General features: G+C 37.4%; 1 protein-coding gene across 7 annotated transcripts in view; it reads right to left on the bottom strand.

Moving 5' to 3' along the window:
* Window positions 1–1,437: 1,437 nt before the first annotated feature.
* HDAC7 (histone deacetylase 7) overlaps window positions 1,438–18,194 on the bottom strand; it is a 424,630-nt gene continuing 407,873 nt past the window's right edge. For 5 of the 7 annotated variants that reach the window (XM_089691382.1, XM_089691381.1, XM_089691377.1 and 2 more), the window contains 5 exons: window positions 15,880–15,998; window positions 15,651–15,784; window positions 13,085–13,169; window positions 10,989–11,133; window positions 1,438–6,642 (listed from right to left, as the gene is read on the bottom strand). In XM_089691382.1, coding sequence (XP_089547508.1) covers window positions 6,591–6,642; window positions 10,989–11,133; window positions 13,085–13,169; window positions 15,651–15,784; window positions 15,880–15,998 — 535 coding nt within the window. In that variant the 3' untranslated portion in view covers window positions 1,438–6,590. Of the gene's footprint in view, window positions 6,643–10,988; window positions 11,134–13,084; window positions 13,170–15,650; window positions 15,785–15,879; window positions 15,999–18,194 lie in introns of those variants that run through there. The other 2 variants (XM_089691379.1, XM_089691384.1) reach the window with 2 other exon arrangements.

Below are 18,194 nucleotides of genomic sequence, written 5' to 3'. Positions count from 1 at the left end.
GCACACCAGTGTACAAAGCAAGGGCCATAAAGACATGGATGAGTGAGTTTGGGTTGGAGGAACTTGACTGGCCTACACAGAGTCCTGACCTCAACCCGATAGAGCACCTTTGAGATCAGTTAGAGCGGAGAATGCGAGCCAGGCCTCACCCGACATCAGTGCCTGACAGTGCAGTGCAGCATCATCATATGACTGGTGTTTGATCAGGAATACTGACTGGTGACAGAATGTAAAAAAAATATGAATATAGAGAGCTCTTAGTGGCCAAGTACAATTTCTTTAACTGTTAAAGTGGTAGTAAACTTGTAATTAAAAAAACCCCAAAAAACACATGGGCCCAGGGTGGTTTAAGACACATCGCATACTAGGGCATTATGGCATACTTACCTTAAAATGAAGCCCTCCAGCTGCACACTGACTGGGATTCCATTTTTCACCCGGTCTTCCTTCCGGGTTCATGGGCTGCAGCCATGCTCCTGATGATATCTTGATCACAGGAGCCACGGCCACGGCACAGAGCTCTGAAGGGACGGCATGAGTATGGCATAATCTGCCGTATACACCGCAAGTTTATGAGATATTCACTGTACCTAGAGGTCAGGTAAGTACAAGTTCAAAAGCGAAGTTTACTACCACTTTAAGAAATTAGAGACATTTGGACTACGTAGGCTAAAGCAGCCTTTCTCAACCAGGGTGCCTTGAGGTTTCTGCAGGGGTGCCTTGGCAAAATATCTAAAAATTGTCCAAAACTTGTATACAAGCCAGCCAGTGGAACAAGCCTACTTTTTAGTTACACAAAGCCACAAGTTTTCATTGTGCACCATTACGACCTTCTAGCCGCCGGCGTCCTGACAACCAATAACATCATCAGTTGATAAGGAGGATGTCTGCTGCCTGCACAGCATCTTTGTTTGACCCTCCCCTGCCCCTCTCCGTCAACACTGGGGTCACATTAGCTCAGTGATGGAAAAAATTGAGGGAGAAGAGAAACACTGGAATACTAGTCAGTATCAGTGTGCAAAAGTGTATTTGCTTTGGAAGAATGAATCACTTCTAATGTTGGGTGTCCTACATATGTGGATGTTGTTGTGTTATATGAAACTATTAGAATAGTTTTTCACATTTTAAAATGGGGTGCCCTTTTAAAATTATAGACAATCTGGAGGCACCCCATTTTAGAATGGGGTGCCTCCAGACTGTCCAAAAATGTTAAAGGGTGCCTCGGCACTGTCCATAATTTTAAAAGGTTGAGAAACACTGGTCTAAAGAGTTGATTGAATTCAGCTTATGGGCTTGCGTCGTGAGAAGCACAGTGATGCACAAGCATGATGTAGCACCACAAAGAAAAAACAGGGACCGCATCTGTAAAGATATAGAACATAGCTGCCACCATGTAATTACAAACAAGTCATAGAAACCAGCAAAAGCATACACAGCTCAAGAAAAAAAAATACATTTTATTGCTCAAATTTCATTTTTTTTTACAAAAAATATATAAAGATATACATATATATTTATAATTTTCTTCTAGACAAAACAGGAGGTCCGTATCCCAAGCCATCTATAACAACATCAAAGAGTTGTATAAACACAATGTCTTCATTAGAACGTGTATGCATGAAAGCAAGCCTTCTTTTAGGGGGAAAGATTTTCATGGTACAAAATTCCAAAAGTGGAAGCCCTTTTCATTAAGACCCAGTGAAAAGAAGAAAAGTGTATATATACAATCACCTACCGCCCTTTTCAGTTCCTGTCTTTGGCCTGTAGCTCATGTTTGTCTTTCTTAGTACATAATAGAATTTCCCTTTGAGACTGAAAGTCACTGATGCATTGAAAATGAACGACATGCATTGCCATGAAATGCAGTTTTGAAACACCGTGAAAGATGATAAATCTGGATAACCTATGTATATAGCTAAGAAAAATCTTGGTCTGATTCCTAAAGTATAACAAACGTTGTAGCTCACAGTACGCAAAAAGCTGCTGAAAGTCGCATGGCTTCTCTCCTTTGAAAATGGTGACCTCAAGTGGCTTGGAGCAGAATTGCAGTTACATTGATCAGACAGAACAGGCTGGCATACTTGGTATAGTGATTAAATTTACACACTATTTAAACCAATGGACTTATGAATTACATATTATTTAAACATTGTACAATGCTAATCAACTTTATTTTTAAATATGAAAAACATTGCCCAGACAATGTTTTTGCATTTTAACAAAGCAGTTTTAATGGTACATTACACAGTATCAAAATTGTTCTTTATTTTGCTAAAAAAAAAACCTTGATTTTTAACTATATAAATATAGCTATCAACTATATAACTATTCTAATTATCAATTATCTACAAAAATTTAGATCAGACGACACAGTATGGCTTCAACGTCTAGCTTTCTGTAAAAGCAAAGCCAACATTTGGGAGGACAAAGTACTGGATATTGGTCTAGAATGATCATCAGGTCAGTTAAATTGACACATTCACTTTGAAACTGCCTTGTTTTGGTGAGAACAGTCCATCATATTTTCCTAGACTACAAATCAAATTAGGAATTTAAATATATTGTATGTTAATGCACTGCTTTGTGGACAACCCATGCTGGTAGATCATGTATGGGATATAATACATTGATCACGTGAGACCAGATGAAGCATTTTTATTCTCGAAGCTGGAACAATATTCCAAAATGAATAATTATATTTTTAAAAATCTGTACTGTTGAACAGTGCTCCCAGATGAAAATGTAAAGGTGGGGTAGACAGTTCATGCATCTGATTTACTACTTTTTTGAAAGGAACGGTGCTCAATGCAGTTAATTGACATGAATACAGTAAAGTTGAATCTGATTGGTTGTTGTAGGTTCCTGCATGGAGCTTCTCATACTGCTATGTTGGAGGAGTCCAAACCTGACATACAGGAGAAGCTGGCATAAGAGGTTCTAATTTGTCTTACAAGTTACAACGTATCCTGCATGCACAAGACAATATCATAGACCAGCCTTGATTCCTCAAGCTGAAAAATCACTATCTTAAGTTATGCTAAAGTTGCCACTAAGTCAGTCTTCTTCCATGTTATTTTAGCATGCCATACGTGCTACTGCAGCTTTATGAATCAGTGTCACGGTCTCAAAATTGGACCCTATTCTACACTTATTTGACACATACTTTAAAAACATACATCACATATATTTACTCTCCCCCCACTCCAGTTTTTTTTCTTCATGGTGTCAAGTAAGGCATCTGTTTGTCATTCTGAAGGTTACAAAATCAGAAAAAAAAATGGCAGACAGCTGTTCGGTCCATCCCATACTTCTACTAATTGTATAATCTAGCATAAACTTGTGCAATTCTTCCCTTAAGTACAGCTATTTCCCTAATTACCTTCAAAATAATTTCACACTATCATTTTTTCTTTAAACAACAGCGAACATCAAGAGATGGACTGTCCAAATGTATACCGTACAGATAAAGGCGAATGAACAAACAAGGAATGTTGCCCTATACAGTAAACTGGTCCCGGTGTCTCTGGAGTGATTTGTGGTGTGTCAGTGTGCTGTTACTTCTTAGGGAACTTCTACATTGAGGGGGTAAATTGTTTGCTTGTGTGGCAAGGCATTCCAAGTGGTTTAAGATTAAACACAATACATTATCTAGACCAGATGTTGGCCAATATAAAAGATAAAACAGACTTCTCCTAGTCTTTATAATTTCTAACAAAAAACGCAATGCCTTCCTTTTTTTGACACATGAATAACTTAAAGAACTGATATAATTTGTGCTGGAGGGGAGGAATAAACAGAGGCCAGCATGGTCCTGAATCCCAGAGAGAAAAGACAAAGTTGGTGTTTGAATTAAAGGACCCAGTGAGAGTGGGACATAGCCAACTGTTTGATTTACAGTTCAGCCGCTCATGCTTTGCAGTCATCACACCTGACAGGGCTATGAAGTGCGAGACTGGAGAGGTACACATTATTATTTTTCTTTCTACTGAAATCACTTCAAAGATCTTTAGAGCTCCAAAAATTGACAGGTATTGCAAACGCAGCAAGAGAAAAACTTGGCAGATGATAAAAGGAAAGACATCACAAGCACAGTACCAGTGTAAATCCCGCTGCTTACTCCTTAATCCATATGATTCTTAGCAGGACTCATGTATTAGCAGAGTCTATATGATCACATTTTTTCTGTGCAGATGGCAAAAGACCGCCATACAGTCAACCAGACAATAAGGAACTGTGGATTGGTTTAACATGGAGGCATTCTACTGTAGTGGTTATACAGATCTAGACTCACACCGCACGTCAACATTCAGCACGACAATGGTGAACGGCTTGGAAATTAAATATACAGCGCATGATAGGTTTATTTTCACTGACCTGAAATGGAGTAGTTTGGGTTGGGAATTCAAAGGTTTATCCATCTGGTGGCATTACCATAGGGTTTATAAGAACTCCACTGAAACAATGTTAAACAGTCTGCAATGAGCTTGGCCATTTAATAGTGTGTGTGGCCTTTGCTGTTCCTACCTATACTCAACCCCGATCTGGGACATTAAAGATTGGTGCCTGCTAAAAATTGATTCTCACTATTATGTGGATACTGGCTTTTTTGTGTCATCAGAGAACTCCAATGGAGAGATCGTTTCTCTTTCCACCAAGTCAACTGGATTCCAGCTCGTTCAGATCGATATAGCTCACTTTTCCTTTGAGGAATTAGTTAGAAGGAGCAATTTTGTTTTTGCTTGACCATGCTGTCAAAGAAAAACAAGGAGATCATCCACCCAAAATGCTAAAAAGTCAACTTTGGGGTGGCATAGCCTTTAATGGACAGTAGAATGTAGGAAGGCCGATACACTAGAGAGCTTGTAAATATATAAATGATGTAGCGCTAATAACAAATCACTTTGAACTAGCTTTATCCCCTTGTTAGGGGTTGCACTTTACTTTATTTTACCCATAGAGGGGATTCACTGATGGATATATTTGTTTATTGATCCCCCAGTTGGGGATAGGGGGTTATATACCTGTGTTTTCACTTCCCAGGATTTTTCGTGGTATATTATTAACTCTAGATTTTCATTTATTTACCACGTGATTTATTCATGCTTGCGATATGCACATTTATGTAGTTATTTAGCATTTATGTATTTATTTATTAGCGCTACACCATTTATATATTTATTTGGTTTTTCACCTATTGGTTTTAGGATTGGGTGTGAGCAGCTTAGGTATAGGGATCATCCATTGAAGCGCAGGAGGATCCATTTCATTACACTAGAGAGCTTTGTCAGGGCCCACAAGGATGTATTTTTTTTGGCGTAAAGAGTGTCTTAGTGGAGAGAGTGTTTTAGTGTAGATCTTCTTTAACCTTTAAAAGTTTCAAAACTAAATATTGGGGCACAAAAGGTGCATGTATCTGTGAAAATACCTGTCTCAACCACTTACAATAATCATCAGATTTTGAACCCATGGTTAAAAAAAAACAACACTCAAAATGTTTTAAAATTTTCTGTAATATCTGCACCATATAACTTTTCAAACTCTCATGTGACTACCTAGTACACATGGGAATGTGAAAATGACTTATATTGCAAAGTTTCCTCAGATTGTCTCATCAAGCATATATTTTACAGCAAAATGGTCCATTGTGGTTTTTATTTTTTTACACAGTCTGTTAGAAGTTAATACATGATATTCAATTGTCTTTATTCTGTATGTGGTGTGTCAGGGGGGTGACTCCCCCATAGTGCAAATGAACAACACAAAATCCATTCATCCACGTAACAATTAGTGGTCATTGGGAATATCTAGAAAGCAAGAAGGCATTTTCTAACTTCCAGGTGTGCCAGGCACTTACAGTCTCATTCTAGGTTATCAGCAACTTGTGAATCTCCAGTGAGCGGTCTACATGAAGTTTCTCCTGTACAGAAAGGTCCACTTTGGTCAGGCTGCAGGGTCATCCTGCAGTGCTCCGTTTATTTTTTACATGATGAAGCATTTTGATGCATTTCACAAAGCGGAGTTTGGCATTGAGAACGGTTATCACATTTCCAGCAAAATGATTTTATGAAGACTGTCTACCAATCTTGAGCTTGGTAAATCAACTAATTGGGTACAATCTGTAAAGTATGTGAAAATGTTGAAGCACAACTAGCATTTGATTATACACTAAATTACACAGAAGAGTAATGTTCATCTTCACAGGTCTGTACACTTTTTTATATATTGGGTAAGACGGACGGTGTCACCAACTTCTGTTGTCTTCCTTTCACATGGTTACCACCTCATGTGAATGATATCTTTGGTCGAGTTCAGCAATGTCCTCTTGGTGCATAGCCACAGTAATAAGACAATAAAGTGTCTATATGTACAAATTTATGTGCTCAGGCAACAAATGGAATTCGGTTCGTCAGGCAAGATCCCATGTTAAACCCATGTTAACATGTGATGGGTTGGTGCAGCTTCAGGAATGATCTCACAGGTTCGGGTCTAGGTCATCTTTGAGTTAAGATTAAAAAAAGCAAACGGCCCCACTGAATTAAAATGACAAGTAGCTCATCTCATCCATTAGAATAGGTGTTTGCTTCACCCGGTCATAGACTCATGGGGCCATCTTCCTCCATGGGTTCTTCCTGATGTTCACTGCTGAGGGAGCAAATCGAAAATTATTTACATCATCCATAACATCTGTAACAACACCTGCATTTCTAAAGTCATGTTCATGAAATTACAGATCACACAACTTCAATTTCAATGGAATTTTGTTATTGCTGAATATAATGTTCATTTTGAAGAAAGGATCAGCCTTTCACAAATCAGTTGAAGCAGTTGATTCAATCTATGAATGATCATTTTCACCAAAAATCAGCTACCATGAAGAAAGACCCAAATCAGATTTAACCAAATAGATTTTTGCTGTTGTATCAGATTATCATTTTTGAGAAAAAAAAAATTGGATTTTTGTACTTGCTGTAAAATCCGTTTCTCTGAGTTCATTGAAGGACACAACCATACTTCATGATGGAGGGTTTGATGTTAACACCTACAGGAGAAGGACGCAAGGTGCAACTAAACTAAAAGCACACCCTAGGGGCGGCCCTCTGGAGGTGGCCAGACCCCCCCATTTGCAGCAAGGAGTTCAGTCAGCAGTACCAGCAGTATAGCAGATACCCACTAAGACAGCCAAAAAGGACTGGGTGGGTGCTGCGTCCTTCAATGAACTCAGAAAAAGGGATTTTATGGTGAGTACAAAAATCTTGTTTTCTCTTTCACTCATTGAAGAGCACAGTCATACTTCATAATGTTATAAGATATCTTCCTGCGCCTAGTGAGACACTCTACTACAAGTACTATCCTGCTGCTGTGCAATGTGAACAACACAAATATATGAAAAAATAAAATAACAGCGCAAAACATAGACCTCTACATAAAATCAAAAAAGTGCAAAAAAATTTTTTTTGTAAAACAAAATACAATTTAAATGGTGCAGTCCATCAAAATTCTTATATAAATAGTGAAATCCATCAAAATAAACTAAAGTTCAAAAATATTCAAAAATATATGTGCAAAAAAAGAAAAAAAAGGAAAGAAATCTTTTCACATTCTTCTTGTAAAGAAACTTCCACCTTCCACCCGTGAAAACCAATATCAAATGCACTCACCAGATATAGGTGAATAAAACGCCTTTTAGGAATTTTATGGGATCCTACACCCTCTTTCGTATCCACTCTATAGGAATCCTCTCCTCCAACATGGGCTCCACCATCCGACCAGGGAGAAAAAAATCTCAAATAGTGTGATATTGTAAGACACCATTTCATATGTGAAATCAAGGATTAAGGCCACTCACATTAATTTCACTTTAAAAAGGCATATTTATTAAGGCAAGCTTCTCTCCAGATGAACAGTAGATGCAAGGTAACCTCTCACAGAATCTCACATCACAGTCCCAGGTTCCAGCAGAAGCTCCACAGAGACCACACATATATAAATCCCACAAAGATGGCCGCTGGAACGCACCACTCAGCGTGCGCTCCACTCACCGGAAGTGACGTCGGACATGCAAAATAAAACCGGAAATGCGTCAACGCGTTTCGCCCCTCCCACAGGGCGTTCTCAAGACAATCATTTCCTGTTTGAAGCTCCCTTATATACCCAACTGGGACCCACCCCTCCGTTGTGATAGGTCTAAACCCTCCCCGGGATTATCAAAACAAACCACTCCTCCTGTGATGTAACGTGAGAATCCTTTACACATGAGGTCTATGCCTACATAATTCAGAATACTTATTAGAACCATTAGATTATCTCCCAAAAGCGACATGTGTAAACCACATGCCACCAGTGGGAAAACACGAATGTATTTTAAATTTTAAAACAATACCTCAAAAATACAAAAACTTTCTTTAATAAATAAGCAATGAAATGACAATTTTAAAATTAAAATAAAATAATTTATGAAGAATAATATAATAAAAATAAAGATAAAAATAAAAATAAAAAATGAAATATAAAATATAATAAAAATAAAAATAAAAATAAAAATAAAAATAAAAATAAAAAAATATAAAAATAAAAATAAAAATAAAAATGAAAAAATGAAAAAATAAATAAAAATAAAAATAAAAATAAAAATAAAAAATATAAAATATAAAAAATAAAAAATAAAAAATATAAAATATAAAAAATAAAAAATAAAAAATATAAAATATAAAAAATATAAAATATAAAATATATAAAAAATAAAAAATAAAAAATAAAAAATATTATTATATATTATTTTTTATTTTTTATTTTATATTTTTTATTTTTTATATTTTATATTTTTTATATTTTTTATATTTTTTATATTTTTTATATTTTATATATTTTTTATTTTTTATTTTTTATATTTTATATTTTATATTTTATATATTTTATATTTTATATTTTTTATTTTTTATTTTTTATTTTTTATTTTTTATATTTTTTATATTTTATATTTTTTATTTTTTATTTTTATATATATTTTTTATTTTTTATATTTTATATTTTATATATTTTTTATTTTTTATTTTTTTTATATTTTTTATTTTTATTTTTATTTTTATTTTTATTTATTTTTTCATTTTTTCATTTTTATTTTTATTTTTATTTTTATATTTTTTTATTTTTATTTTTATTTTTATTTTTATTTTTATTTTTAATTTTATTTTTATTTTTATTTTTATTTTTATTATATTTTATATTTCATTTTTTATTTTTATTTTTATCTTTATTTTTATTATATTATTCTTCATAAATTATTTTATTTTAATTTTAAAATTGTCATTTCATTGCTTATTTATTAAAGAAAGTTTTTGTATTTTTGAGGTATTGTTTTAAAATTTAAAATACATTCGTGTTTTCCCACTGGTGGCATGTGGTTTACACATGTCGCTTTTGGGAGATAATCTAATGGTTCTAATAAGTATTCTGAATTATGTAGGCATAGACCTCATGTGTAAAGGATTCTCACGTTACATCACAGGAGGAGTGGTTTGTTTTGATAATCCCGGGGAGGGTTTAGACCTATCACAACGGAGGGGTGGGTCCCAGTTGGGTATATAAGGGAGCTTCAAACAGGAAATGATTGTCTTGAGAACGCCCTGTGGGAGGGGCGAAACGCGTTGACGCATTTCCGGTTTTATTTTGCATGTCCGACGTCACTTCCGGTGAGTGGAGCGCACGCTGAGTGGTGCGTTCCAGCGGCCATCTTTGTGGGATTTATATATGTGTGGTCTCTGTGGAGCTTCTGCTGGAACCTGGGACTGTGATGTGAGATTCTGTGAGAGGTTACCTTGCATCTACTGTTCATCTGGAGAGAAGCTTGCCTTAATAAATATGCCTTTTTAAAGTGAAATTAATGTGAGTGGCCTTAATCCTTGATTTCACATATGAAATGGTGTCTTACAATATCACACTATTTGAGATTTTTTTCTCCCTGGTCGGATGGTGGAGCCCATGTTGGAGGAGAGGATTCCTATAGAGTGGATACGAAAGAGGGTGTAGGATCCCATAAAATTCCTAAAAGGCGTTTTATTCACCTATATCTGGTGAGTGCATTTGATATTGGTTTTCACGGGTGGAAGGTGGAAGTTTCTTTACAAGAAGAATGTGAAAAGATTTCTTTCCTTTTTTTTCTTTTTTTGCACATATATTTTTGAATATTTTTGAACTTTAGTTTATTTTGATGGATTTCACTATTTATATAAGAATTTTGATGGACTGCACCATTTAAATTGTATTTTGTTTTACAAAAAAAATTTTTTTGCACTTTTTTGATTTTATGTAGAGGTCTATGTTTTGCGCTGTTATTTTATTTTTTCATACTTCATAATGGATGGGATGTCCCAAAGCAGTGCCAGAAAGAAAAAGGGTGGGGTGGGCCCATAAACAGAAAAACAACAACAAAACAGGGAACTGCACTTGGCAGAACTCAAACTGCCACCTGCTGAACTCCCTGCTGCTGGTGGGGGATCTGGCCACCTCCAGAGGGCCGTCTGCTAGATGTGCTTTTAGTTTAGTTGCTCCTTCTCCTGTAGGTTGGGACATCAAACCCATCTGTCATGAAGTATGGCTGTGTCCATCAATGAACAAAAGAGAAATATTTTTAATGTTTAAAAAGATTATTATGTGCACAAGACCAGTGAAGTAGAACTTAACATTAAAGTGATAATCTCAGCCTGGAGCCATTAGTGAATAGAAAAAATATCTGCTGTAAAATGGTCTTTGAGAGTAAATATCTGTCAGCGATAAACACAGAACATTCTTCATTCGTTGGGTGTATTATCTGCAAGTTCTCTCTTCTGACTGTACTTTTATTCATAACCATTCCATAAAAATACAGATACACTAGCATTACACCTTATATGCATTCTAATGAAGATTGCTATTTATTATCACTGAAGGGGTATTGCCTGTATTCAAAGTATTAAACATCTGAATTATTATTATAATTTGAAAATACATACTTCCCAGCTGCTGCCAATGTTCGCCCCACTGACAAAGAGGCCAGGGCAGTCACAGTGTCCACCTCGTCCCGATCGAGTTTTTGAGCTTCCAGAAGAGTGTACCCAACCTTGGAGGAAAACCGTCTGACAGATGTCCAATATTTACCTGTGGTTTAAAAAAAGCAATCATTATAGAGCATTAGGTCTTCCAGGATATTTTTTCTTGTAAAAATGATTTTTTTTTTCTTAAACCTGGTATGAAATATGTAAAAAGACACTCATTCACTAATGGGACAACCCTATCAGTGTTCCCGTCTCTTGCCATGATTAAACTGATCTGAGCAGAATTCCTTTATATAAATACACAGAGTCTCTTGGGGCTGGTTCACATTTGTGCAGTGTGTAGCATTTTAGGTGCATTACTCCATAACATGTGCAGAACTTTTTTTTTTTTTTTTTTTAACACACTGCACCTAAAATGCACAGGTGTGAAAGGGGCCTAAACTGTATAAAAAGCCAAAACCTTTTTCTGGATAGAGAAGTGATGGGTTAAGACCACCGTTTATTTTTTGCTGTCTGTGTCCTGTTTTGCATCCTATTCTGAAGAGGCAGCCATATGGGAAACTAAATCTTTACAAAGTGAGGGGAATTCCTAGATGTCCCCCACTGAAAAACATTCCTCATCTCATGCTCTGTGATGGACATAAAATTTGAATAAATCCTATGTAAAAAAGTGTGAATCTTTGGTGAAAGTTTTATAAATAGTGGGTGAAAACATTGATAAACAGACCAATAAAGGCAAAGCCTACCCAGCGGGAACATAGACAGCAATTAAAAAACACACACATGACAGGGTTTCAAATTTTAACCTACTCTATCCAAAAGTTAAAAAAAAACAAAACACCTTTGGCAATACATTCACTTTAGCGGAATATGAAACATCTCTCAGTATTGCTACTGCATACCCATAAAGGCCCATTCCCACCAGCCTGGCCTGCTGGGTGCGTTAAATGCACATGCTGTATTGTATATTAACGTGCATTTAAATGGGCTGCTTAACACATTACAATAGACCAAAAAGTGTGCGTGCAGCATTTTAGCAATGCACAGCAACACCGGTGCCTTGGGGAACCATTAAAAGTGAATAGCACTGTAGAGCACCAACATGAATTAATGTGCAATGAAGTAATTCATGTGTTATTACCATTCTTTGGTGGGAAAGGACCACTCCTTCGTGCTTGCCAGTAAAGTATCACTTTGCTCACATCTTACAGAGACCTTACAATGGTCACAAACAACTGTGGTATTATGACCTGATATAAATGATCATGGGACCCTATACTTGTTGTACAGCCAAGAATCAATGTTTGAGAACAGCCATGATTTCCAATCACAAAGGAGTTTATTTACTAAAGCTGGAGAACGCAAAATCAGGCTCACATCTGCATAGAAACTAATTAGCTTCCAGGTTTTATTGCCAAAGCTTAATTGAACAAGCTGAAGTTAGAAGCTGATTGGTTTCTATGCAGATGTGAGCCTGATTTTGCATTCTCCAGCTTTAGTACATAAACCCCACAGTGTTGCGGAGCCCTAATTCGTTAAACTTTTTGTGATAGCTGCCTGAAAAATATAACATGGACTTTAATTTGTTTCATAAGCCACTAGGCTAAATAACACAGCTACATCATATATACTGTAAGACAACCATAACATCCACATTGTCCTTGCCTCCAGGGGTGATCACTGAGGATGGGGTGGGGGTGCGGTTTGAATACTTATAGGCTGTGGCTGAAATATTTCATTCGTTTTGGCCAAATTATCTACCTCAGACACAGTTTACTGAGGATTCTATAGCTGCCGATTTCTCATTAAATTCTGGTATTAATTGAAATGAGATCTTAGTAACATTTGTGACTGATTTATCACGTGGGGAGCCTTGTGACGGACTCTTTGAAGTTATGTCTTCCAGATTTATGTAGAAAAGTCATTGAGTGCTTTCCAGCTGCAAGTGCTTGCCACGCATTATAGTACAGAGCACTGCGTGGCAAACAGCCTTCACTGACAGAGGGACTTCCTGCTCCATAAATGTGCAACCCCCAACCCAAGACCAGACTTACTCTGTACTTGAATAACAGTCTCTAATGATCGCACAGCATTGGGGTTGGGTCTTTGCCTCAGAGTTTCTTCGGGGAGGGGATCCAGCTGGAAGTGGATGGAAGATAATTATTGGTATTGAACAGAACAACAAACTATTCCCAGAAGGACATAATAAACACCTCTCCAAGTGAGATCTATATTAAATATCTTCTTGAAGCTATGAAACAACACTGGGGCTTAGTTATTAAAGCATCTAGAAGGGGAACTGTCTGCACAAGTCAAAGCCAACCAAATTCCAGTTGTCATTGGTACAGGTCTGAAAATGAAGGGGCAAGCCTGAATGATTGTACTAGGCAACATCAATTCATATGATTTCCAAATCAATAAATGGGAGACAACAGGGGCTTAACTTGCTAATGCCTCTGATTAATGATAAGACCTGCAATTTACTGTATATTCAAACATAAAAATAAACAACATGTACAGTTTAGGTACAGCTCAGCTTTCAGGTATGGTTGGATTTGTTCTTTTGTCCTACAGCATTAACTGAGGTGCCCGTCCATGGTATTCAGTTTTCATAGAAAACAAAAAAACTACATTTCCTACCTGCCTTCTTTATAGCATATAGTTATCAACAAATCTAAAGGTGCATGTTAAATAATTGGTGTATCCAAGTGTAGGGAGTTATATAAAACACTTCTAAGATGGGTAGTAAAAGTTTATTATTATTATTATACAGGATTTATACAACGCCAGCAGTTTGCTCAGCGCTTTACAATATAAAGGGAGACAACACAGCAATGATACAGTTCAATACAAGAGGGTTAGGACGGCTCTGCTTCTTGGAGCTTACAATATAAGAGGGAGGGGCTAGTGGTACGAAAGGTAGTAACTGTGGGGGATGAACTGATGGAAGAAATAGAAGATTTGGTTATTAGCTGAAAGCAGGATAGGCTTCCCTGAAGAGATAGGTTTTCAGGGATCGCCTAAAAGTGAGCAGAGTAGGCAATAGTCGGATAGATTGGGGTAGAGAGTTCCAGAGGATGGGGGAGGCTCTGGAGAAGTCCTGGAGATGGGCTGGAGGGAATATTATGAACTCAGTTTTAGAAAGATTGAGTTTCAGAAAGTGGAGTGACATCCATGATGATATGTCACTTAGTAGGTTAGTGATGCGAGAGGAGACTGAAGGGGTGAGGTGAGGGGTAGAAAGATAGATTTGTGTGTCATCAGCATAGAGATGGTACTTGAAACCATGGGAGTTTATATAATGTGGCCAAGGGAGGAGGAGTAGATGGAGAAAAGAAGGGGTCCAAGGACAGAACCTTGAGGGATCCCTACAGAAAGAGAAAGTGGAGAGCAGGAGCACTACGATAGGTAGAAGGAGAACCTGGAGAGAGCAGAGTCTCAGAGGCCAAGAGAATGGAGTTTTTTTTTTTTTTAGGAGGGTATGGTCAACAGTATCAAAAACCACAGAGAGGTCAAGTAGTAAGAGTATGGAGTAGTGGCCATTGGTTTTAGCAGTTAGTTAGGTTTTAGCAGTTTAGCGGGTGATTATTTTCTGCTTGAAAGGATAGGTGCTTAAAGATGAGGACACTGTGAAGGTGATGAGATTGTGATCAGAGAGAGGAAAGGGGGTGTTTGTGAGGTTGTAGGGGGTGCAAAGATGGGAGAAAACAAGGTCTAGGGTATTCCCATCAGAGTAAGTGGAGGACTGTGTCCATTGTCTTAGGGCAAAAGATGAAGTTAGGTTGAAGAGTTGGGAAGTAGCTGGGTTGTTAACATTAATGAGGATGTTAAAATGACCAAGAATGATAGTGGGTATTTCAGAGGAGAGAAAGTAGGGTAGCCAGGCAGAGAAGTCATCAAGAAAGCGGGACACGGGTCCAGGAGGATGACAGATGACTGCAATCCTTGAAGAAATGGGAGAAAACAGCCGAATAGAGTGTCTCTCAAAATAAGAGAAGGATAGAGAGCGAGGGGTAGGAAGGACTTGAAAGGTCCTCAGTGGGCATAGAAGCAAACCAACTTTAGTTTAGATTTTCTGCAAACTGCCAAGCTGTACCAATGCTTACAAGAATTAAAAAAAAATTATAGCTTGGTGTAAAAAAACAAACAAACAGAGGGCACATTAACTTATATCACCAAATCATTAAACATTAAAATAGGCGATTATACTCACAAACACCATAAGCAAATGGCTCATCACACAAAGCCAAATGGAGAACAACTGGAACCACTATGTAGGTCACTTGATGTGCTGGGAAGATGCCTTTCAGGCCTGTTGACACTGACTCATTTAGAGGGGGGGATCCCTTCTTCTTCAAAGCTCTGAAAAAGCAGGAACCCCCTTCGAAATGCATCAGCAGGCCCGCATGGCATACCAGCATACCAAGACGCCTGCGTAGTGTTTCTGGTTATTTGGATGGACCCAGGATACTTGGAACAAACAGTGTCCATTTTTGAGTAAAGTAGCACACTTCAGCACATTTTTTTTTACATGACAACTTGGTTCTGATCGCTGGAAGGCTTGCAGCACAGCATTTGCTACCATAGACAGAATATTTACAGGTGAAACACTGTACTCACCTCATTGCCCAATAAAGCGGATACACATGCCTCAGAGGCATCACATATTGCTGTCAAGTCATGGCCACCTTCCAAAGCTAGGACCACTCGACCACCAGCCAAACTCATAAGTTGACGTGTCATATGACCAAAACCTAAACACAGAAGCAAGGAAGAGTTCAGGATCTAATTGAAAAGTAAATAATTTTATCATTTATATCTTAGAACTCAAAATCTAGCCTGCTCTTACACTTAGCCGTCACTTTATATCCTCCAAGTGGAGCTGGATGTCCTTCAGCTGCGTCAAAACCAGCTGATACCAAGACCACATCTGGAGAGAATTCATGAGCAATTGGCATCACCACAGTCCTGTAAAGAGATAAAAGGAAAAAAGGACATGCTGAGTGTAGAACATGTATTTAGCAATTAAACAATTGAATTCACAATTTACCAGAAAACAAAGCTAAGCTGCCTCTGGTATCATATTGTTATACACTAATAGCTTGCTTTTGCTCCAGGCTAATCTGCACAAAAAATAATGAAGCTCAGCATAAGAATATAACTGTTACATTTAACTAGTGTGATGGCCTTAAAGAAAAACTATAGTGTTAAATTCCTGGAATTCAACTTTAGGGATTATTTACTAACCACAACTTTTCCATATCCCATTGTTTGTACCTTAGGGAAGAGCAGTAAAAGCCTAACTGTCCATATGCATCCCACAAATTCCCAGGAGCTTATTTCTCCACACTGGTGGATATGTGCACCAGTCTGTACGCTACATAGCTGAAGTCAAGTACACAAGTATAACTTGCTAACACCATAAGTGTTTGTGTACATAGACTTCAGACTTGGAAACATGTCAAATGATGTATGCTTCTGTTAGCCTATGGGATCTGTACGCTTTCAGAAGCTTCTGAGATGCTTTGACATATTTCAATTTCTTTGATTTTCCCTTTCTGTAGGTCAAGGTGTTGGTACTTTGACTTGCTTTTGTATTCACATCAATGTTTATAGAGAAGTAAAGCAACTCCAATGCAAAACCTGGAGTACATGCACCCTAAAAGGTTAGCCCACCTAAAAGCAATACTTCAGTCAATAATTAATTAATTACATACTAATAATACATGATGGGGGAAAGGGGAGGATGGTAGTGGCACCGCCTTATAATAGCCATGACACTTATTCAGACATAATATCAAGGGAATACCTTAATTAACTCTCCAGCATCAACCAATAACTGAAATGGTTTTTACTGGAACTGATACGTAAATCCCAAATACCATTTGCTCTAGCAAACTAGTATTAATTGATAAGCTCAGATGAAAGGTCAGTCTCCTAAACTGATTCTAGCAAACTGACAGGTCCCATTCCCACACATATATTTCATACAGTGCTGAAATACCTGGCTTCACTATATTCAAGTGACAGGGGAGTCCCAACTTAAAAGACCTTCCGCTTTTCAATTATGAATCAATTTCCGGGTCCAACTCTTTGCTTTCTGTACACTGCTCTGGTGACCCATTCAATAAAATGATTGGATATGAATTCCATCACTACTTGTCACTTGGCTACCATGTAGAGCTGACAATCTAATAATCAGCAAGGAGCTTCATGAAAGGCAGCAACAAGGAAATAAGTAAAGCTGTGAGCGGAATCATGCTTTCTTTGTGCAGAAAACCTATTTATAGAATGCCTTTCATGTAAAACGGATCCAGATGTAGAATAGAGGGAAGGGGGCTGCTGGGCAGGAAGAGGCAATCTCATAATGTGGAAGAGAATTAAGACGCTGCAACAGTCACATCAAAAATTCCATTTAACTCATTCACAACTGAGATTTATAGCACCAGCAGTCAACAAAAATGAAACAAGACGTGCATTGTCCTAAAGGGATCACCTCATCCAGAACTGATATTTCAGCAATTTGAACCAGTCACCACTTCCTTTCATCTCCCTACCTTAGAGAGAGAGTCCAGGGCACCTTGACCATATCCAGGAACTATCTGCTGAATCAGGGGGGGGGGGGGGTCTCACTTTTTCTATTGTTTCCTCCACATGACATAGTAAATTACAACTTCAATGGAGGTGGCTAACTATACAGCAATGGTGGTCTGGATAGACATCCGAGCTCAAAGATCTTCATGCGGAACTTGCCACTTAGATAAAAGGAGCCACAGTCATTCAATTTGCCTGAACTTACCAAAACCAGAACTCGTGTTTTTTGGGGTGGAATGGCCCTTGAAATCCATTTTTAGAAGTTTTTGGTAGATGACTGGAGAGCTAAAGCTGGCCAAAAATGTTGCAACTGCACTCTAAAATCTGTTACTGCTTTAGATCGCAAGTAATTAAGATTTAAACCAATGAGGATGAGAGTATTATAAAATCTTCAGAATTGTACGAGGTTGTAAGAAACCGTGATTGGCAAAGTTGAAATATTTTTAAAGTTGAACTTCATGCCAAAAAAACCCTGAATTTTCTTTTAACTGGGCTACATATTGCATGCTGCTAGTATGAGTGCATAACATCTGCTTTTATATTAACATCCCATATTTCTCTGCATATGAA

This window comes from Staurois parvus, unplaced genomic scaffold, assembly GCF_062004578.1.
Source record: "Staurois parvus isolate SC_StPar_1 unplaced genomic scaffold, SC_StPar_1.0 ptg000562l, whole genome shotgun sequence".
Taxonomy (NCBI): Eukaryota; Metazoa; Chordata; class Amphibia; order Anura; family Ranidae; genus Staurois; species Staurois parvus.
Note: the sequence above shows the minus strand (reverse complement) of the source record. Positions and strands in the feature narration are given on the sequence as shown.